The sequence below is a fragment of the Lissotriton helveticus genome, chromosome 1_1 (genome assembly GCF_964261635.1).
Source record: "Lissotriton helveticus chromosome 1_1, aLisHel1.1, whole genome shotgun sequence".
NCBI classification, from domain to species: Eukaryota; Metazoa; Chordata; class Amphibia; order Caudata; family Salamandridae; genus Lissotriton; species Lissotriton helveticus.
In genome coordinates, this window is record NC_136057.1 from 1,906,456,146 (window position 1) to 1,906,478,417 (window position 22,272).

Genomic DNA, 22,272 nt, shown 5'->3' on the forward strand with positions numbered 1-22,272 from the left:
AAGTTAGAAGCTGTATAGAAGATTGGCTCAAGAGAATCATGTATATAACTGCTAATCCTCCCCCCTACTATGTGGTCTGTCCTGCGTATAACAGTGAAAGCCTGGGGGAGTAGCTTTGGCCAAGTCGGGTCCTGAAGCTTTATCAGACCAGGTCTCCGTTATAAAGGCCAGCTTTATGTTGTGCTCCTCGATAAGCAGTGCACAATCTGTGCTGTGTTCAATCAGAGATCTAACAATCAGTAATAAACATCTTAAGGGAGGTGGATCCTCTAGATTTTTAGTTCCTCCTGACTTATTATAGTGACAAGTAGTAGGACGATCCATAATAAGGGGGAGAGGCAGACAGCAGTTAGGGCAGGTACTTGCCATTTCTTTGAGAGTGGCTTTAAGTGGGATTATTGGGCACTTTGATGTTCCCCAACCTGGGTCCAACCTCAAAAGCTCCTCTATCATGTAGTTCATGAAGTCTAGAGTAGAAGGACCAGGGGGACTGGCCTTGAGCCCGGTACGAGTACGGTTGGGCGCAGACGGGCTTGTCCTAGGTGCACCTTTGGCGTGCTAGCGGCGTGCCCGCTGCATTCGGCTGTCAGCGTGCCTCTTCTGTATCTAGCGGCTAGGAAACAACTAGCCCACTAACTGTGGGTGGATGCCCCTCTTCTTGCCCGACTCCCTCCGGATCAGTGCAAACACAGGTTAACAGCAGCAGTAAATAGATTGGCCACGTAAATTCAATTAAACAGCAATCTAAAATTTAATAAAATGCAGAAATAGAGTATTTAGGTAGTTAAAATGAGATTCTCAGCATTAAAATACTATTCACACCCTTGGCGAGCTTTAACTCCGTTTCGACAATCAGGAGGGCAGCGCTGCGCGGCCGAGTCAGCGTGCCTCTTTTGTATCTAGCGGCTAGGAAACAACCAGCCCGCAAACTTCAAAGATGGCTGCCCCGCTTATTGCCCCCAACTACCTCCAGATCAGTGCAAACACAGGTTAATAGCAGCAGTAAATAGAATGGCCCCGTAAATTCAATTAAACAGCAGTCTAAAATAAAAATAAAACGTAAAAACAAAGTATTTAGGTAGATAAAACGAGATTCCCAGCATTAAAACACTATTCACACCCCAGGCGAGCTTTTACTCCGCTTCGACAACCAGGAGGGCAGTGCTCCGCGTCAGAGTGCCTCTTTTGTATCTAGCGGCTAGGAAACAACCTGCCCGCTAACTTCAAAGATGGTTGTACTTGCACATCTGAGTTATGTTTGGGGCTAAGGCATCCAACAGAGATGTTGTGTGTGCCCGGTACCAATATCTGTTTCCTACAGGCATGGCTTAATCCTTGTGGTTTTATGAAGCGACATTCCTTCTCATGCTGTGAAAATAACGAAAAGCAGAAAAATCAGTACACAGCAAAAACATTGGCAGCAGAGTTCTGGATCCGTGTTGATGGGTGAGTAAAAAAAGCTCTGACATCAGTGCATGGGGTTTGAGGGTGTAGACTACTCCATGTCTACACTTCCAAAGATGGGACAGAGCCACCACAGAGTCTAATTGAACCACCTGCTGGCACTTGTGGGCAACTGCGGAAATATTTTCTGATCCAGTCTTATGACCAGGAGGATTCAAAAGGTGATGAATCTGCAGTTACAAGTATCCATCAGAAATGTACACTACTCTGTAACAGAAGTTAATGATAATGTAGATCTAGCAAAGACGTACCACAAATTATCTTTTTGAAACATAAATGTTTTTTATTTTCTGCCACAAATGTCATCTTTACTACCACATGGCCATTTATTATGGGTCTCTCAGTGCCATATCCAGCTGTTCTTAACTGTTGAAAATGATTCAACATGGACTAGGTACACCTCTGTCAGTCTTGTTTAAGAAAAGAACGCAATTTTTCCAGCTATCTTTATTGAGTGTTTTTGCACATATCCGCAATAGATATCTGCAGTATAATAATTTATAGAAGGATTGAATATCATTCAGGAAATCTTCCCAATTTTGTTACATATTCAGATGACACTTTTTACTCAGCTTTGGTATACGCTTGTGTTGTCAGGACTGTAGCGAGGAAGGCGGACAAGGAAGGGAATGCTTGGATTATTTACTAGTAATCCTTATTTCTCTAAGATATAGTCTTCCTCGTCAAAGTTTGGACTGTCTTTCCTCCCCTCCTCAAGGAGAATTACTGGTAAATGACTATCATATAACTTGAGTAAAAATCTTTTCGTTATTTTTAGGTTTCTTTGGTAATGATGGCCCCTCCTTTATGGGTCATGATACAGAAAGGTTTGTGGTAGCCGTATTTATAGGAGACAATTATAAACTGTAATAATATAGGTAAAATCTATACTCAGCAGAGGCAGAAGCTCATATTGTCAGCAATGTAATGTGTAGACAATGACTTGGAGGAATGAATATTACCCCTAAGTAATCTGAGCCCTCGTCTCCAGTTGTCTTGACTATCGCAATGCACTCCATGCCGGAACCACCAAACAGCTCTTCAAACACCAACAGACCATTCAGAAGACCGCAGCCAGGCTCTTCTTAAGCCTCCCCAAAAGAACCAGTACCACCTCACACCTCAGAACCCTCCACTGGCTTCATGTCCACAAGAGATGCCACTTCAAGTTTCGGACTCACGCCTTCAAAGGCCTTCGCAGCATCAGACCCACCTACATCAACCACCTCCTGCCGTTCCACCGACGCACCGGGGAGCTTCGCTCCACCTCCCTCACCCTGTCACACATCTCCCCTCACATCTATTGGCAAGCAGCAGAGGTCGCTCCTTCTCCTACTTTGCTGCCAAGTCCTGGAAAAATCTCCCCCTCCATCTGCGAACCTCCCCTTTGCTCGCTGACTTCAGGAAGTGGATCAAGACATGGGTCTACGACTAAGTCATTCAGAACCTCAGTACCTGGCTATCCTTTGGGTTGGTAAGCAGCGCTTTACAAGAACCTCCAGACTGATTGATTGAGCAACACCTACAATGCCCTGTCCCGAGCTGACCCACACCATGGACTACTCTTTGCAACATCTGTTATGCTCATCAAAAACAGATGATGCAGCGGGTGATAAAGGTGCTCTGGGGGCCTTAATGATGACCATCAAACATTGTACCCCATTTTTTCAGCCCCTGGCAGATTGCTAGGTACACAAAAGGGTCGGTGCTGATGAACTGATGTGTTTAAATTCCAAAGCTCATAGGTAGCATTATTTTTGGAATTCTATCTTAAGTTCATACCATAAAATGTATGAATACATGAAGTATTTGGAATATCACAAAAACAAATGAAATTATTGAAACACAAGTTCATGGGCTATGATTTCCTGGTGCTCTTTCTAATTTTTCTCTTTTTTGCTGCTGCAGGGATTGAAAGATTCAAGGGCAAATGCTTCCACAGCCAAGAATACAAGTACCCTGATGGATTCAAAGGGAAGAGGGTACTCGTGGTTGGGATCGGCAACAGTGGAGCAGATATTGCTACAGAGCTCAGTCATGTGTCTGCTAAGGTAAAAGAAGGTTTGGATGTAATGTGAACCTTATCACCAATGTTTCTCTTCAACATGTAACCTGCGTCAAGGGACAGGAATCTTCCATGCAAAGAGCAAACCAAACAAATGTATTATTTATTTAGGTATTTTCTCATATTTTTTAATAAGGACCAGATTGGTCTGAGATCAGAGAGCTTCACCGGAAGAAATCAATATAAATGTGGTGATTTATAACATTGATAGTTATGTTTTGTTGCATATTAACAGTATTTACTTTGGCGAGAAGGCATACTTTTATCAAATTTCTCAAAGCATAAATTCAAAAGGAGGAGTTGGCCTAACGGCTGGAGCGGTCGACCTCGAACCAGAGGAACTGGGTTCGAGTCTCGGCAAGACGCTGAACATCCTGTGATTCTGGGCAAATTCTCCCCGTGCCCAACAAAAATGAACGTGTCCTCATGTCCGCAACTGGTGCTATGTTATGCGCTCTGATACCCGATTCAGGTCAAGTTTGCGCTATATAAAACAAAAAAAAACATTGTTTAGAAAAGACCTCCTAATACCGATCTCGAGTGCAGTTACCATGAATCAGTTGAATTTCTTGTTCAGTTCTAAGGAATGACATCCATGAATTAGTATATTTTTAGTGAGTTCCTTGAAGGTGAAATCAGTGTTGAGGGTGAATATGAGTTACTTCACATCGGCTGTCGGTTTGGGTTTCAATCCATCTAAGTTTATGCTGTTGACACAGGATTGGACTAGTTGTTGCTTGTTGTACAGTACAAATAGTTGGAATTATTTTTTGTAATTATGTGCAATTTGCTGGAACACATCATTCACTGTAAACATTTATTGTAAAAAAGGAACAATCAAAATTTGTATAAATTGTTTAAAAGGAACAATCAGTATTTATTCTCAAGATATTGGGCACACTTTTACCCATATAGGGCTAGAGCTATTTAAAGCTAGTCTCGTACAAAACCAAATACTTAGGGACAGATTAGGATGGTGGACGGACTTTCGTCTGCCCACCACGCTAATGGAAACAGGACCACGCGAGAGGCTGTCAGTGGTCTTTACATAGGCATTACATGGCAACCGCCACCACGGCAGTTGCAATGCCTATCTTTTGCAATGCAGCGTGTGCTGCTGGTCACTGCACATATCCCTGTATTACGTGGCAGGCACAATGCAGTGCCTGCCACATAGTATAGGGATGTGTAGGGGGGCACCAGGGCCCATGTCTGAGGGCAAAAGGGAAAGGGGGGCCTGCTATGAGCCCCAAAAGTCCCTTTCTGACTGCCTTTTCATGGCGAGTTAACCGTCATGAAAAGGCCCGGCGAAGATGCCTGGCAGGCAGTGCCACCATTTTAAGGACTACTAGCCCCTCCACTGCACCGGTGGGCTCAAGGAGCCTGTCAGATGTGTGGCGATCGATCTTTCTGACCACCAACAACCAGCCCTCCATATTAATGTAGCAGGCGGGAAACTTGCTTAGGATGGCGGTAAAACCGGGAGCGTTTGATGATAAACATGGGAGTGTTATTGTGTTAGGAATTAAGTTAGAACATGGGACGGTTGGGCTAGCACACAATTTAGAGGATTTGTATTTAGTGGGTCTTCAGTCAAGGTCAGTTGTGAGCAACCGGTTTAGTTGTTTTTTTTATTTATTGCAGTGTCCCCTGATGAAGAGTCACATTAGACTCGAAATGCATTGGGAAATGAAGTGAGGAGCCTATTCCGATGTACATTCCACTGTTTGGATAACGTGTTGCTGTGCAAAGCCCGGACGGGCACGCAGTATTCATTTGGAGTTTGGAAAATAAAATTCAAGGAGTAGCATTTCGCTGTCTCTGCAGTGATTTATTGAGCTTGAAATAAGAAGTGGATGAAATTGGGTTTCTAAAGATGAACATGGTTAATGGAATACATGGAACAATGGGAAAAGTTCCCTATCGTGCAGTGTGACAGAAGGGCGCGAGATGAGTGCTCAGACCTATACTTACAGGTAAAACCACCACCGACAGGCTGTCGGTGGCGGTCTCACCGCCATCCTAATGAGGCCCTTAGTTTGGCAGGTACAAGGGTTGCAAAGACTAATACAGTGAATGTACAAGATTTTACTCCCATTCTTTTGACCTGCAATGGACATTAAGGAGAAAGATACCAAGTATTTAAGCAGTTTGTTGAAAGAGTGATGGTGTAACCATGTATTATGATGAAAATAGGGTTTCTGGTTTCAGGTAAAACTGATTACAAGTGATAAAACACCACCCAAAAAAATGTTTGTTTTTCTATAGAAACTTTAAAACACTACATTTTGATGTAATTTTCCTGCTTTGGCACCCTTAGTTATCGGGTAGTATAAGTCCTCTCGTATGCCTTATGTCTATTCGCAAGGTCTCTGCACCCTCAGTACTTACGTCCCTTCTTGTTTTGAGAGCATGGCTCGCCTCATATGGAGTCAATTCACTGTTCATTGCATGTTGTTATTAATAATGCGGAAATATCTGGTTAATCTGTGTTGGGAAAATGTAGAAAATGTGGCACCATTACCTTCAATTACCATTACCCTTGTTTCTGCTTAAGGTGATGAATCTTTTCCACCATATTTTGACCAAAAGTGCTCCTTCATAAACATGGGCAAATAAAGAAATGCAAATAAACATCTCAGGGCTAGATGTAGGTAATTTACAATTACCGATTTGAAAATACCGAATTTTACCGATTCGGTATTTTCGAATCGATAATTACAATGTAGATAAAAATTCGGTAAAAAACACCGAATCGGTAAGATTCGGTATTTACCGATTCGGTATTTGCCTTTTGATTCCTATTGGCCTGAAGGCATATCATAAATTGCATACAGCACATTCCATAAAAGAAAAAATCCCTAGTCTAAGAAAATGAGGCACAAATGATGTCAGTCAGAAGAGTCAGAAAAATTGAAGCAAGAGCGAGATTAGCATCGACCTAATCAATAATTAATAATTGCAGAATCTTCCATAAGGGGAAATAAAGCATAGAGCAAATAAGCCTTGGCAATGCCAGTTAGTCAAAGTCAAAGCTTGGGGATTTTAATAAAAGTCAGAATGGAACAAAACCTGCATCTAATCTGCCTTCCTCTGCTTCTGTTTTGCTTTCCATCAAGGTCTGTCATCTCCATCCCTGCATCTGCAAATCACATCTGCTCTGTTCCCTTCAGTTCTGCATTGAAGTCTGAAACTCCTCTGCAGCCTCCCGTCTCCAAATATGTCTGAGTCTGTTTCGTGCAAAGGTCTCTGCAAGGGTTCTCAAACTCCTAAACTTGGAACTTGTTTTTATAAAAAAAAATAATGGTACAAAGCATGTGGTGTGATTTTCATTCTGCATCCAACTGGAATCCAGCATTCTCCAAAAGGACACTTCCACCCCTCTGCTGTCTGCCCACATCATTCATCAGGCAGGGGAAATACTTCCCACAACATATTCAGCATCTTATTTAATATAACTTCATCGCCTAACCTTGCTTTAGAAAAAAAGTGTATTTTTAAATAAACACAGAACATTAGCCGCAAAAGATTTTATTAATTAAGCAAGAAACATTAACATAATATGGTATTACATTTTTTAAATGTGTGGGTTTCTATTCTTTCTATAGCAAAGAATTAAACTGAGGCTTTCTTTAAACATTTCCAGCAACTTAGATAAGACAGTAAATTATGGGAGGCCATTTCTCTTTCACATGAGAAATTCCTACTTATCTGAAGTTTAATTAATGGAGGGGGCCTTGGGCTGTTACCACCACCTCCCCATGGCTACTTCAACAATAATGTGGGGGTGCACTGGGGAACACCCCCTCCCCGGGGCCACAATAACATGTTAAAAGGGGAGGGGGCTGTGTTAGCCCATTCCATGCCATATGCCTCCCCAGGGACCACCACCTCCCCAGGAACAGCTCATGCAGATCAAAGGAGGGGGAGCCCCACAGCCCACTGCTGGAATCCTATATGGTCCTGGGGACCACCTATCCCCCAGGACCAGCTCCGGTTGTGTCCCAGGTTGCCCACAGCTGGGGCATAATTTTCTGATTTTACTTGGTGGGAGCTGTCAGCAGGTGGGAGCTGTCAAAGTGTTCCCACCCTCTATAAATGGACGTTTTCCTCTCTTTCCATGCCCGCAGACATACGGGCAGAGAAAGAGATCAAACTATTGCTCCTGCACACAAGCAGCTGCCTTTCCAGCAGCTCCTTGTGTGCAGCAGCAATGCCTGCTCCCACAGGAGGTGTGCACCAGCTTAGGATTTGGGGCAATGAGGCTCCCCGTGTGGTCCTGTGGGAAAGGTGCAGAAAGAGGCAAAATAAAGATGAGAAACAAGCATGAAGAGGCAGAATAAAGGTCAGCAACGAGCAGGAAAATGCAAGTTAAGGTCAGAAACAAGCAGAAAGAGGCCGAATAAAGGTCATCAACAAGCAGAAAGAGGCAATAAAAAGGTGAGAAACAGTAGAAAGAGGCAAAAAAACTGTGAGATATGAGCAGAAAGAGTCTGAATAAAGGTCAGCCACGAGCAGAAGGAAGCAAGATAAAGGTCAGAAACTAGCGAAAAGCGTCTGAATAAAGGTAAGAAATGAGCTGAAAGAGGCCGAATAAAGGTCAGCAACAAGCAAAAAGAGGCAATATAAAGGTGAAAATAAGCAGAAATAGTATTTTTTCTCACTTTGCAAAGATCCAGTCCTTGTAATATCTCAATCTTCTGTTTCAGTTTTTCTTCCATATTCTCTTACGAAATTTAGTAAAATATCACTAGATTGTTGACGTACACTACAAATACTACTACAATCCCATGTAAACACTGGAGCCTGGGTACGTCTCCCTTGAACTTCCACAGCTATTACTTCTTCAACATTTCTAGGAACTATCTTTTCTTTTTCAATTGGACAACCATTTTTCAGTTTGTAACAACGACCACAGGTATCAACTGCATGCAATAATGTATTTTGTTGAAAATACTTTCTTCATTAAAAAAAGGTACCTTACTAGAAGTATGCTTCTATTCCCCGGAAAATATGTTCTATTTACAATTATTTTTGTTTTGAAAACAATTTAATATAATTGAAATAATTATATATAAATATTCACATGTATAACTATAAAAGTTCATACAAAGAAACTACGTTAATAATTTGAGCAATGAAACAGTGCTACCTGCATAATTGTAGTAGTGTATGAGTAGTGTGAAGGATACTAGAGCACAGCATTAGTAGTACACATGTGATTGTGGAACTGCATGGTTAGAACCTGTATCATTCCATGAATACATGGCTAGTAATTAAAAGATTACAATACTACAAGGAGAGTGCCTGAGTGCATTTATCGAGTGCTTAGGTATTGGCGGAATGATTGGATAAGTAGATAGTGCTGGATGGGTGATTGGAGAAGTGCATGGAAGTGGCAGAAGGTTTCCTAAACTACATAAGTACTAACTGGGTAATTGCAGGAGTGTATCAACAGTATTTAGCTGATTAGAGGTCTGCATGGATAGTGCACAGAATATTGTAGCTATACTTGTGTTACTGGCTAGGCCATTCCATAAGTATATGACTAGTAACTGGAATAATTACAGTGCTACAAACAGAGTGCATGGTGAATTTATAAGGGCTTAGGTATTGGCGGAGTGATAGGATAAGTAGAAAGTGCTGGATGGGTGATTGGAGAAGTGCATGGCGACTGACAGGAGGATTCCTAGACTGCATGCGTACTAACTAGGTATTTAGAGGAGTGAATCAATAGTATGTAGCTGGTTAAAGGTCTGCATGCATAGTGCACAGAATATTGTATCTATACTTGTGTTACTGGCTAGGCCATTCCATAAGTATATGACTAGTAACTGGAATAATTACAGTGCTGCAAACAGAGCGCATGGTGAATTTATAAGTGTTTAGGTATTGGCAGAGTGATAGGATAAGTAGATAGTGCTGGATGGGTGATTGGAGAAGTGCATGGGACTGGCAGGAGGATTCCTAGACTGCATGGGTACTAACTGGGTATTTAGAATAGTGAATCAATAGTATGTAGCTGGTTAGAGGTCAGCATGCATAGTGCACAGAATATTGTAGCTGTACTTGTGTTGGTGGCTAGGCCGTTCCATAAGTACATGACTAGTAACTGGAATGATTACAGTGCTGCAAACAGAGTGCATGGTGAATGTATAAGTGCTTTGGTATTGGCGGAGTAATAGAATAAGTAGATAGCGCTGGATAGGTGATTGGAGAAGTGCATGGGACTGACAGTAGGCTTCCTAGACTGCATGCGTACTAACTGGGTGTTGGACTTGGCCCTTTTGGCATGCTCATCCCGAAACTTTTTGCATTCTCCTAGCCTGTTTCTGTAACCTGGTGTTGGTGATTTTAGGCCTCTGCGCACTTTTTTCACTGTGGTACAGTGTAAAGTGCGTGCGCTCTCTATGTATGTGTGGTGAGAGTGGCCTGCCCTCCCATAGGAATGCATGGTGATATGTGTGTCCATGGTAGTTCCTGATGTGTGGGGAGTGCAGGGGCGAGTTTGGTATGTGCAAACTCGTGAGATTAAATGCTGCATGATGGTGTGCGCAGATTTAATGTGTCTAGACTTTTAGAAGTTGGCATTTCTGTGTGCAGTGTGATTTGAATTGCCTGTCTGGCTTGTGAGTGACACGGGCTGGCTGGTGTGCTTGGTTCCAGGAGCCAGGATGGGTCTGCCTGGTGGTGAATGGAGGTATCTGCATGTAGCGTGGAGGGAGGAGTTGCACCTGGGATCTGAGTAGGGCTGTGCCTTCCCTCCACAATGCTGGCTCCACTCCCTGTGGTCCGTCTGATGTCCCTAGCCTGCCCAGTGAAAGGGAGAGAGGGGCTGACCAAAACAAAGTGCTCAGGAGTTCCCCTGAACCAGTTGTAGCTGGTTCTCCCATTGCCTGTACCCTTTTAAACAAAGGAAATGTGGGTATAAAAATGTAAAATGTTCCTGCTTTTGACTTGAGACAACCAGGGGCGTGCTGCTGCTGGGGCCCAGGGGAAGGCTTGCCTCCCTGGGACCTGCCCTGCCCCTGGATGCCTGGAGGATCTCTTGCTTGTGGTCCCCTTCTGCTTTTCCTTGATGCCTCCAGGGCTGCTGGGACCATTGGCTCTCCAGTGTTGCTCTTGCCAAGGCTTGTGATAGCCTAAGCGCCTTGGGAGATCTGTATTTTAAATGCCCCAGGAGGAATGCGTGGGCTTGGCAGCGCGGCACTGACTGATAAGGAAAGGGAATCCCCGGTGAGGGATTCCACCGAGATTTCCTTCGTGTGCCATGCGTGCCCACCCCGCTGTGCCACTGCAGAGTTTATTTAATTTAGTAACGGGTGCCCACCCCGCTGTTTATTTTTATTACAGAGGGAGCCTACCCCTCATCTGATGCCCGGATTGCCACCGCCGCCGCCACCCGTGGCCCACCTGGTTGTGGGTGGGGCTGCAGGACAGAAGCGGAAGTGCAGCCATGGTCCTCAGGGGCTCCCGGGGCAAGGAGGGAGCCCTGCGCCCCGATATAGATTGCAGGCAGGGCTCTCGTAAGGAGCAGAGAGCCCTGCGTAGGTAGGACAAGAGGGAGGAGCTCGAGAGGAGACCTGGTGAGAGGAGGCCACGAGAAGGGAGAAGCATTCCCCGACGAGAGCCCGGTGAGTGTGGTGCCCAGTTGGGAGAGGCAGAGTCAGAGCGGCCCCGTCTAGCAGTGGGCCGCTCCAACGGTTTAATCTACCTCCTTCGAGCCCCCATGGGCCCCACAGTTCCTCGGGGGCAAGTTCTGATTTGGCCTCATTATTCCAGGGCCCGTGTGGGTCAGAGCTGCCTTATTTGCTTTCAGGGTCAGATGACTCCAATGTCGTAGGGTATGTTTATAGCTACAGCGCCAGTGCGCCCCATAGTGTTTGGGGGCAAGTTCTTCTCCTATCTTTTGCGCATAGTTATTTCAGGAGCCAGAGTGCTCCCAGGGGCATATTTTATTTTCAGAGCCTAGGTGGCTCCATCGTGTTACCAGTGATTAAAGAGAGCCCCAGAAGTGGCACAGTGGTGCCAGGCCTTCCCCAGCTGTGCAGCACTCAGTGCCAGCTGCAGCGTTTAGGCACCATCTGATGGTTCTCAGCTGCCCAGCAGGTAGTGGGCAGCTGCAACGTTTAGGTTTGCGCAGAGGGCGCACTCCTGACTGGCACTGTCTTGGCAGCGCGCCCTGACATTTGGGACACAGGACATTTGAGCCCCTTCTTGGATGGCCCGTTGGCCAGGGGGACTGATAGATGTATAGGGTGCAAGGCCCTAATGTGATTGATGTGCTCATGCAATGTGGTGCTAAGAAATGTAATGTATTTAGTATGTTTTGCGCACCCTGTATTTGATACCTCTAAACTGTGGTTTATGATTATGAGGTTGTGTAGCATATTATAGTTTATGCTAGTGAGATTATGTTTCACTCTGTGAGGTACGCCCCTAATGTGAGTTATACTTAGGAGGTAGGGTCTAATGTGTTTAGACTAGTGAGGAGATTGCATAATGTGTTTATGCTGGTGAGGTTGGAGCAGAATGTAATTCGCGCCTGGTGTGACTGTGCATAATGTAGTTTATGTTGCAGGTTGAGGTGGAGTACAGTGATTACCAGTAGTTACTGGTTGTATGTTTATGATCTATTTTTACTTGTACCAATTTCTGCTAAGTGCTGATCCTGACAGTGGGCCACGTGGCCCTGTCCTGTGTAAATAATCCCTTGTGAATATGGTCCATGCCAGTTGGCACAATGTATGTTATGTGTTTACTATTCTAATGTGCTATGAGACTACAAAGGCTATTTTTATATAACCTTTTGTGGAGTTCCTTTTGTGGTGTGCCTGGGATGTTGTTGCTGTGTGCATGCGCAAATGCTTTACACATTGCCTCCGGGATAAGCCTGACTGCTCGAGCAAAGCTACCAAGGGGATGAGCAGGGGTTATCTTTGGCGTGTAACTCCCTTGCCCTGACTAGAGTGGTGGTTTCTCCTGGCTTTGGCGCAAGTCTCAGCCAACCAGAAATCCCATTTCTAACCCTGGGTATTTAAAGAAGTGTACCAATAGAATGTAGCTGGTTAGAGGTCTGCATTGATAGTGCACAGAATATTGTAGCTGTACTTATCTTACTGTCCAGGCCATTCCATAAGTACATCACTAGTAACTGGAATAATGACAATGCTGCAAACATAGTGCATGGTGAATTTCTAAATGCTTAGGTATTGGTGGAATGATAGGATACTTTTAAAGTGCTGGATGGGTGTTTGGAGAAGTGTATGGGACAGACAGGAGGATTCCTAGACTGCATAGGTACTAACTGGATATTTAGAAGAGTGTATCAATAGTATGTAGCTAGTTTGAGATCTGCAAGCATAGTACCCAGAATATTGTAGCTGTACTTGTGTTAGTGGCTAGGCCATTCCATAGGTACATGACTAGTAACTGGAATGATTATAGTGCTTCAAACAGAGTGCATGGTAAATGTATAAGTGCTTAGGTATTAGCGCACTAAATGGATAAGTGTATGGTGCTGGATGGGTGATTGGAGGAGTGTATGAGTACTGACAGGGCAATGCCTGCTCTGCAAGGACAGTGCTTATGGGATTTAAGTAATGCATGAATCTCTACTGCTACTTTACCTTTTTCCAACTACTTTTAATATTACACCTAGCCAAATACAAAGCAGGAACCATTCAGATTTCACACCATAGCACTCAAAAACATAAATGGATGTCTCCCTACCACAATACTATCTACACTTCATATATCCACAGAACAAACTTTAATTTTAAGCCAAGCAGCAAAAAGTATGTGGCACATTTCAACTGAACCTCTTTAGAGATTTAACAGAACTAGTCTCATCACTAATACCTTAACTCAACATATGCATTACCAATTTCAAATCAACACCTAAAATTATGCAGTATGCTACTAATGTACATATCCACAAACTGAAACAAACTGCCATAATCAACAATCCTTATTCCAAAACACACATCATATAGCCTTATAGCCCACCGTAGTGGGCTAATCCGGTTTGTTAAGGTCCACTTCCACGTTAAAGGCACGAGCCGAAGGACTTTAACAAGGCACATGACTTTAATAGCCGGTATAGCCCTGCTACAGAGGGCTGTAAGGCTATTAAAACATTCTGCCACTAACAAATAAAACAAGGGCTTCTCGAAACTCGAGGGGATTAAAATCTCCTTGAGCTCCCAAAGGCCTTTGAAAAACATTGGAATGTTGCTCTGCAGGCCTTTACTGGCCCGTAGAAGCATGGAGCGCTCCATTGTATGCAATGGAGCTCCCAACATTCCAATGTTCTAATAATATATAGAATTTTTATTAAACAACATTTAAATACATTACAAAAAATTGAAATAAACATTTCTTCATTACAAAATATATCTCAAACTCCAAATGTCATGATTTATTTTTTATCTTTAAAAACAAATGCATCACATAATATACCTCACAAGTTGAGAACTCACCTTTCAAATTGATTTGTAGATTATGAAATATCATAATCTCACACCAGATTTTCTTATGTTCACAATCAATAAAATGCACTGTTCTTAGCAAAACCAATAATGGCAAACTCTCCTCTTTCTTTACACATATATATGTAAATAACAAATTATATTGCTTCCCAGATTATTTCAAATTCTCAAACACATTTCTATTGGTTACACATATCAACCCTTGCCAACTGACTTCTAACTGACCCCAAAATACAGGAGTATAAAAATATATTACAAATAATGTTACAACTTTATTTAAATAATACACTACTTCTAAAGATAGCACGGACTTGGGAAATCTTACTGTAATAACATATTACTTTAATATTCATAACAAATTCACATTTTAATGTCACAGTTAACTTTCTAACCTACCCCCATTCTCCTTAATGCCTGTTTCCATATTACCAGTTCATGGAACACTCAACCGAACTGAGAGGTCACAAGTTCAGCACACAATGTTGCAAATACAAACACAAGTGTGCATGACTTTCTAAAATATGAGCTTATCCTAAGTAATGTACCTTTCAAACATTTCTTACTAACCAATAAGAAACATGCTTTTTAAAGACAGAAACATGCACCCTTTTTTGACTATATAATGTTCTTAAACAGCCAATCATTTCTAATATTGTCCACCATTTTAGATACCTCTCATTCTACCAACTGTCTACTTTGATTACACACATCTTTGCAGTGCATCCAGACTTCTCTTTAAGATGCTTAGAGCATGGATTGTGGGACACACCTATGCTTTCTGGTGCAAAAGGTATGCTGAGCACAGAGGTATTGACAAAGATCTAGCTTTGCAAAACGTGGACAATAAATGGATTGCACAAAGAGGATTAAAGTGGCACCAATTGATGCCTTTGGTTAAAACCTTCTTACATCTCCAACCCAATGACATCATGATTGGGAACTGTGATGGCAATGACCTAGGTACATTGACTGGGCTAGCTCTGGAAATGCTAATGAAGGACACCTTTGCAGAACACATGTTGCTTTTCCCCCAGACTGCCTTTCTATACTGTATAACATATGCCAAAGACAGAAACGGAAGTGCTCCAATCAATTTTGTCCACAGATTGAGAAATCTTGAAAAAAGTTCAATAAAGTGGTTTCTGCTTACCTCAGAGACCATAGTATGCGATCCACATACAATAACAATCTATGTTTCGATATGGATGGCATCTACAGGAGTGATGGTGTACATTTCACAGATAAGGGAATCAGAATCCTTCTAAACAACCTAAGCCTCTGCATCTGCACTTACATGTAGCTACAGAAAGCTCCCAATAAACACAAGGGCTCTCTTTAGAGTTATTAGGTGGCTCTTTTTAGAGCCACCTAATAACCCAACATATAATTTAGGTTTTGAAAAAATATATATATTTTTTCTTGCTTGGAAATGTGCACCCAGCATGTTCACATAGGAGGGCACACTGAGAGTCACACAGACATCACTTTCACAAGGGGGCTGCGCTGAGAGCCGTGCATCCATCGCTTACACACTGGGGCTGCGCTGAAAATCACGCTAGAGTCGCAACTTCATTTTTCTTTTTTTTTTAAAAGCATGCCGACATGTTCATTATTTTAAAAAAATAAAACGAGCAGAGGGCCGCGTCTGCCCCCCTCCCATGGCCAATTCTGGCCCATAGGACCCCATCCCTCAGGGCATGGCCACATATATATTTTTGTTTTAAGGAGTGCCCCCCTCCTGAGGCCTCTATTGGCCCCAGGGATCCCATCCCCCGGGGCACGCCTTTATTTATTTAATTTTTGATTTCAGGGGGACCGCATGGCCCCCCTCCCGGGTCACTTCTAACCCCAGGGACCCCATTCCCCTGGGCCGGCCCTATCCGTTGGGGACCGTGGGGGAAGCCCCAATGCCCCCACAGTCCCTTCGGCTCCCCGCAAAAAAAATGCTTCGAGGGTCAGGGTGTTTCTACCCTGCCCCCTTCTCTTGTTTTATATCTTTGTTTCTCTGTTTTCTGGTGACTCGCTTCTACTGAGTCACAAGATGGTTGCCAACACTTCCTGGTTTGGAGTATTGACAGCCAATTAGAATGAAGCTCATGGTTGTTGCAGCTAATTAGAATGAAGCTTGTGGTCGGTAGGGGTCGCGACTCCACCACTGCCCTAGATATCAAAACTTTTATTTTTGGAATTTCTCAGCAACTACTGAACGGATTTCCACCATTTAAAATAAAGGTCGCTTTCTGAACCAAGCACTGCCTTTTTGCCAAATTTGGGGTAATTCAGTTCAACAGTTTTGGCTGTAGGCTTGCCCAAGGTTTCCTATGGGAAGTTGATTTTTTGACTCCTGAACGGATTTACACCATCTAAAAACAAGCATTTGCAATGCAATAGGTCTCGCTTTAATTAAGTTTGAGCTATTGGCATTGCTAAATATTGAAACACCAAATGCAACAAAAGTCTATTAATTGTAGGCCAACAAAATGTGTATTTACTTTTGTAGCAATGGTGGCATGCTGCGTTTTCGATAAATATGTTTAAAAGTAAAGTGCGCCATACTGCGATTGCTACAATAGTTAATTGTGGATGCGCTAACAATTGATGTGTGCACTGATGGCTGGTGGTGTGTGTGCCTGTAGGAATTGTTCACTGATGGCTGGTGGTGTGTGTGCCTGGTGGAAGCGTGCACTGATGGCTGGTGGTGTGTGTGCCTGGTGAATGCGTGCACTGACAGCTGGTGGTGTGTGCCTGGTGAAAGCGTGCACTGACGGCTGGTGGTGTGTGTGTGCCTGGTAAAAGCGTGCACTGATGGCTGGTGGTGTGTGTGTGCCTGGTGAAAGCTTACACTGACGGCTGGTGGTGTGTGCCTGGTGGAAGTGTGCACTGACGGCTGGTGGTGTTTGTGCCCGGTGAAAGCGTGCACTGACGACTGATGGTGTCTGTGCCTGGTGAAAGTGTGCACTGACGGTGTGCTTGTGTGTGTTGTTGTGTGTGTGGTTGTGTGTGTGTGGTTGTGGTTTTGGTTTTGTGATTGGGTGTGTGGTTGTATGTGTGGTTGTGATTTTGTGTGTGTGGTTGTGTGTGTGTGTGGCTGGGTGTCAGTTGTGTTTGTGTGTGGTTGTGTGTGTGGTTGTGTGTGGTTGTGTGTGTGTTGTGTGTGTGCTCGTGGTTGTGTGTGTGTGGTTGTGTGTCGTTGTGTGTGGTTGTGGGGGTCGGGGGGGTGGTTTTCTGTGTGGTTGTGGTTGTGGGTGTGTGTGTGGTTGTGTGTGTGCATGCATGGTTGTGTGTGTGTGTGTGTGTGGTTGCGTGTGTGGTTGTGTGTGTGGTTGTGTGTGTGTGTGGTGTGTGTGTGCGTGTGGTTGTGTGTGGCTGTGTGTGGCTGTTGTGTGTGGTTGTGGTTGTGTGTGTGGATGTGTGTTTGGTTGTGTGTGTGTGTGTTTGCGTGGGGTTGTGTGTGTAAATGTATGTGTGGTTGTGTGTGTGGATGTGTGTGGTTGTGTGTGTGGTTGTGTGTGTGGTTGTGTGTTGCATGGGATCTGGAACTCCTGGATAATCGGAGTGTTATGTGGTGCATTTTCTCCATTTTGCGTGTTCGATTTCACTTGACCAAGCACTCCAGTTCATACCTTTCCGCAAATTCCCCGTTCATAATGCATTTTCATTTGAATTTTCTTTAAGTTTAGAACAGACATGGGGTATAACTTCAGGTTTGATAAGACCCGGGGACTGCCCCATCACACTCTCTCATGCGTCCCAGAGTACAATGTATTTTAGTTTCTGTTTACGGTGGGTCTCCGTGTCTAACAGCATCATGACATGCTCTCTCTCCCTCTTCCACTATATTACATGTACAGGCGAATAAATGTCTGAATACAGGCAGGAATTAAATTTAGCCCGAAAGCATATGCAAACATGGACAATGCTGCTCCCCTGCGCTCATTTTATAAACTTTATTTCGTTTTTTTAGCACTTCCACGGACCGCTGACCTAGACAGCTGCTTGGTAGGGGCAGGGTAGGGCCAGCAGCACAGACAGCCCTTTTCACATGGACATGCTGAGGGGCACACAGTTCCCCGGAAAGTCTGCCGCTTAGGAGATTAGCGGTTCAGAGTGCTTCAGCAGGGAATTAGTGAGGCACGCTTTCCCGTCACCCTCCCCCATGCACCTCAATTAAGTTCCTTTTAAACAAGATAAGAACAAGATTTAAAGGCCTGTTTGCAGAAAGCGAGCTCGTCAAGAATGCATTAAACAAGATTTAGAGGGACAAACTCAAGCTGGATAGTCTATAGCAAATAAAGTGGCAAACAGAAAGCCAGAAAATATGAACTATAACCCACAAAGCCAATGCATGGTAAGCAAAGGGCGAAACGCATTCCTAGTTCAGCTTCATGAATGTCCTCAAGATGTTCTTAGCACACAGTCTGGTAGGCATCAACTAAAAAACAAGGGTAATTTCCTGTTACGGGTAACTTATTATTCATCAAATAACAGTATTTTTCAAGTTGTTGCTTCAATTCAACTCAACTCATTGGGATGGCACTTTTTTTGCAGCAAGCATATCACCCACTGAGCTATCTCATTTACCCGTATTTTCTGGCTAAATCTATCTCCTTATAATGTGAGTCTGAATACTCATTTGCGAGATCTAGCCCTTATATAGACTTAGTCAAAACATGTTTGTAAAGCCCCGATGTTAAAGGTCAAAAGCAATTATGTCATTGTCCTAGTTGGCGTTTTTGAAAAGTCAGAAATCCTATTTCTGTACCTGGAATGTTGGCATTGCCACCCATGCATACCGGACACTTTCGGCATCCCTTTGAAGGGCGGCGCCTCAGCACGGTGCCGGGAGTGTTGACATAGGGGGTAAAGCGAGCACTGGGAAGAACATGGAGGCTTCTGGCGGGAGTGCCCCACTGATGAGATCAACCCTCCCCGCCAAGCTGATCACCGACATTGAAATACGTGGGTGTGATCCCGAGACCAGGCTTGCTACAATGTCAATGGATGCATAAGAGAAACCATTTGAAAGGACTCTGGCACTATGGACTAAAGTCATAGAGCGCGGAAACGCGTGGAATGCTTGCAGTATAAAACCGAAATGATAATACTCAGGGACACAGAGCCGGAGCATCCGCCACTTAAGACACCTGATACGCACGAAGCCAGATATAAGGCTACAGACAGAGAAGAGGGACTAATGATGGGGGTTGGGTATATAAACGGGCCTCATTGTAATGGGACCACGCCGAACAACTAGAAAGGTAAATGTTTTATGCAGAAAAAAATACCAATGGAATTGTCCCATTCTTGTGCAGTACTGACTTTCTACACATGAGCAGAGACTTATCTGAGAGAACAATTTTGAACATTGTTGTCACACCCTGTATGCACTTGCACCACAGCAGCCGATTAAAGTGTCACTTCCCGCGCATGCCTGGTTATTGTCCCCGGTCGGATAGATACGCACCTCCGATGACATGTGGGCAGTGAAGTATACAGGGGCGGCTGACTGCATATGGCTGTCAGAAGAGTAGGGCACTGGAGCAGACAGCACACACCTCAGTCGGAGGCTAAGGAGCACCATTGACGGAACAGGAAAAGTGCCACTGTCAGGCGAGGCAATGCAAATAGCAGGCTAAGAGTCTACCGGTTCACGGGGCTGCACTGAGGCGGGCAGTGACCATAGCAGATAAGTGCACCCAGTACCTTGTAGAGCGAACATGAAAACATGTCGAGTGTACTCTGCCACTTCAGGTGTACCCCGCCTAGCATACAAGTGTTAGAGTTGACCATATGTTGCCCTGAAATGAGAGTGTCAGAAGAAATACCAGCACCACAAGATCCAGTTGTGGAGGGGCGGTGTCCTTCAGAGGCAGGTGCTCCTTTAAGAAGCGAAAGGAATGGAATCCACTAAGGGGGCAAAGACATAGAGAGAAGAAACAGAGACAGCCTAAGGCAGTGGAGGGAGGAGGAGGAGATAGCACGAGATAGACATGTGGGCAGTGAAGTATACAGGGGCGGCTGACTGCATGTAGCTGCCAGGATAGTAGGGCACTGAGAGGAGTAGTGGTCAAACAGGAGAATAAACTAGACGGGAGGAGAGGCCATCACACTGTAGTTGCAAGTGCTACTTTGCCGGCGATCAGCTTGCAATAATGTTCATGCGCACGCGCGCTCTTGTGTGCGTTCTAGCAAGCTGATCGCCCACAAAGTAGCATTTCTCAGAGCCCTACTAAATGTCTGGGCCGAGACCAGCGCATGCGCTGGATCAGGCAGAGACCTAAAAAGGTCTCTTTCTGAACCAAGCTCTACCTTTTTGTCAAATTTGGGGTAATTTTGTTCAACAGTTTGGGCTGTAGCCCGTCTTAAACTTTCCTATGGAAATTAACATAGGGAAAATGCGCTTTGGGACCACCCTTTTTTCCCAGCCCCCGCTTGATGAATCACCCACAAACTTTCAGGATAGGAGCTGAACGGCTAGACCCGGGTACACCGTCCCCCGGGGTAGGCCCTATCCATTGAGGACCGTGGGGGGAGCCCCAATGCCCCCACAGTCCCGTCGGCTCCACACAAATAAATATGCTTTTTTGGGCCCTAGGGGTCCTTCTGGACCCCCTGAGCAGGCCTAGGGGATCAGGGTGATTCTACCCTGCCCCCTTCTCTTGTTTTATATCGTTGTTTCTCTGTTTTCTGGTGACTCGCTTCTACCGAGTCACAAGATGGCTGCCAACACTTCCTGGTTTGGAGTGTTGACAGCCGATTAGAATGAAGCTCATGGTCGTGGCAGCCAATTAGAATGAAGCTCGTGTTCGGCAGGGGTTGCGACTCCACTGCTGCCCTAGATATCGAAACTTTTTTTTTTTAATTTCTCAGTAACTACTAAACAGATTTACACCATTTTAAAAGAAAAAAGCTTTTTTTCTGAACCAAGCACTACCTTTTTGCCATATTTGGGGTAATTCTGTTCAGCAGTTTTGGCTGTAGCCTTTTCCCAAAGTTTCCTATGGGAAATTGATTTTTTGACTCTTGATTTTTGAATATCTCAAAAAGTACTGAACAGATTTACACCATTTAAAAATAAGGCCGCTTTCTGAACCAAGCTCTACCTTTTTGCCAAATTCAGGGTATTTCCATTCAGCAGTTCGGGCTGAAGCCCATCTCAAAATGTATATATACATATATATGTGTGTGTGTGTGTGTGTGTGTGTGTATATGTATATATATATATATATATATATATATATATATATATATATATATATTTATATATATATTTATATATATATATATATATATATATTACCTACTGGCGGTCGCCAGTAGGTATATATAGTTAGGATTTTTTCCCTATGGGATTTTTGAAAATTCTATGTCTAATAACTTTGGCGTTTGTGGACGGAATTGGCTGAAAATTTCTGGAAAATGGAACATTTTGTTTCTGAGGAGCCCCTGAAAATTTGGGGGGGGTTTGTCAAGGGGGGGCCGAGAAAAAAGGGGGGTCCCAAAACGTGTTTTTAACATTGAGTTTTCCATAGGGCGGTTAGCCTCACTTTTAGCCCGAATGGCTGAATGGATTTGCACGAAACTTGGCAAAATTGTAGGGACTGGTAGCCCGATGTGCCTTTTGTAGGTCTCATTATATGTGCTGCAGTGGATTTTGAGAAATTAACGTTCAAAAAAAGATATATATCTGTAAGCGCGGACCAGGCAGCGCCCCGGTTCGCGTACCTTACGCGTATCGGAACTTCGCGTAGCGAAGCTGATTGGCTCTCCGGTGTCTGTCAACATTCTAAACAGTCCGGAGCGGCCGCCATCTTGTCTCTCGGTAGGATCGAGAGACAAGAGGAGGCCAAAACAAAGGGGGAAATAACTATAAGGGGGCATAGTAGATCCTCGCTGACCCCCTAGGTTTAATGTGGAGGTTTTAAAGGGGCCCCGCGGGGCAAAAAAAAAATAAAAAATGTTTTTGTTTTTTTTCGTGGTTAGCGCCCGGTACGCGAACCGGGAAGCGTTCTGGGGAGCGTACTACAATGAAAAATGAATGATAGTCTTTTCAAATGCTGTATGTTAATTGATTGTTGGATTTTTTGATTATTTTTTATTTCCTTTATCTTCCCAGGGAGTGACCAGGTACGCGAACCGTTGAGCGCCTCGGTTCGCGGACCTTAAGCGTTCCGGGAGTCCACCATTTTGTGTTTCGGTCGAATTAAGATACAAGATGGAGGGCAATTAATGTTCGGAATGGGTAGAAGGGGG

General features: G+C 44.1%; 1 protein-coding gene across 4 annotated transcripts in view; it reads left to right on the forward strand.

The window, feature by feature from the left end:
- The window catches only part of LOC144754735 (flavin-containing monooxygenase 1-like), a 633,385-nt gene that overhangs the window by 364,389 nt on the left and 246,724 nt on the right, over positions 1-22,272 (forward strand). For all 4 annotated transcript variants that reach the window (XM_078642912.1, XM_078642930.1, XM_078642937.1 and 1 more), the window contains exon 5: positions 3,373-3,515. In XM_078642912.1, the coding sequence (XP_078499038.1) occupies positions 3,373-3,515 (143 nt within the window). The remainder of the gene's footprint in view (positions 1-3,372; positions 3,516-22,272) is intronic.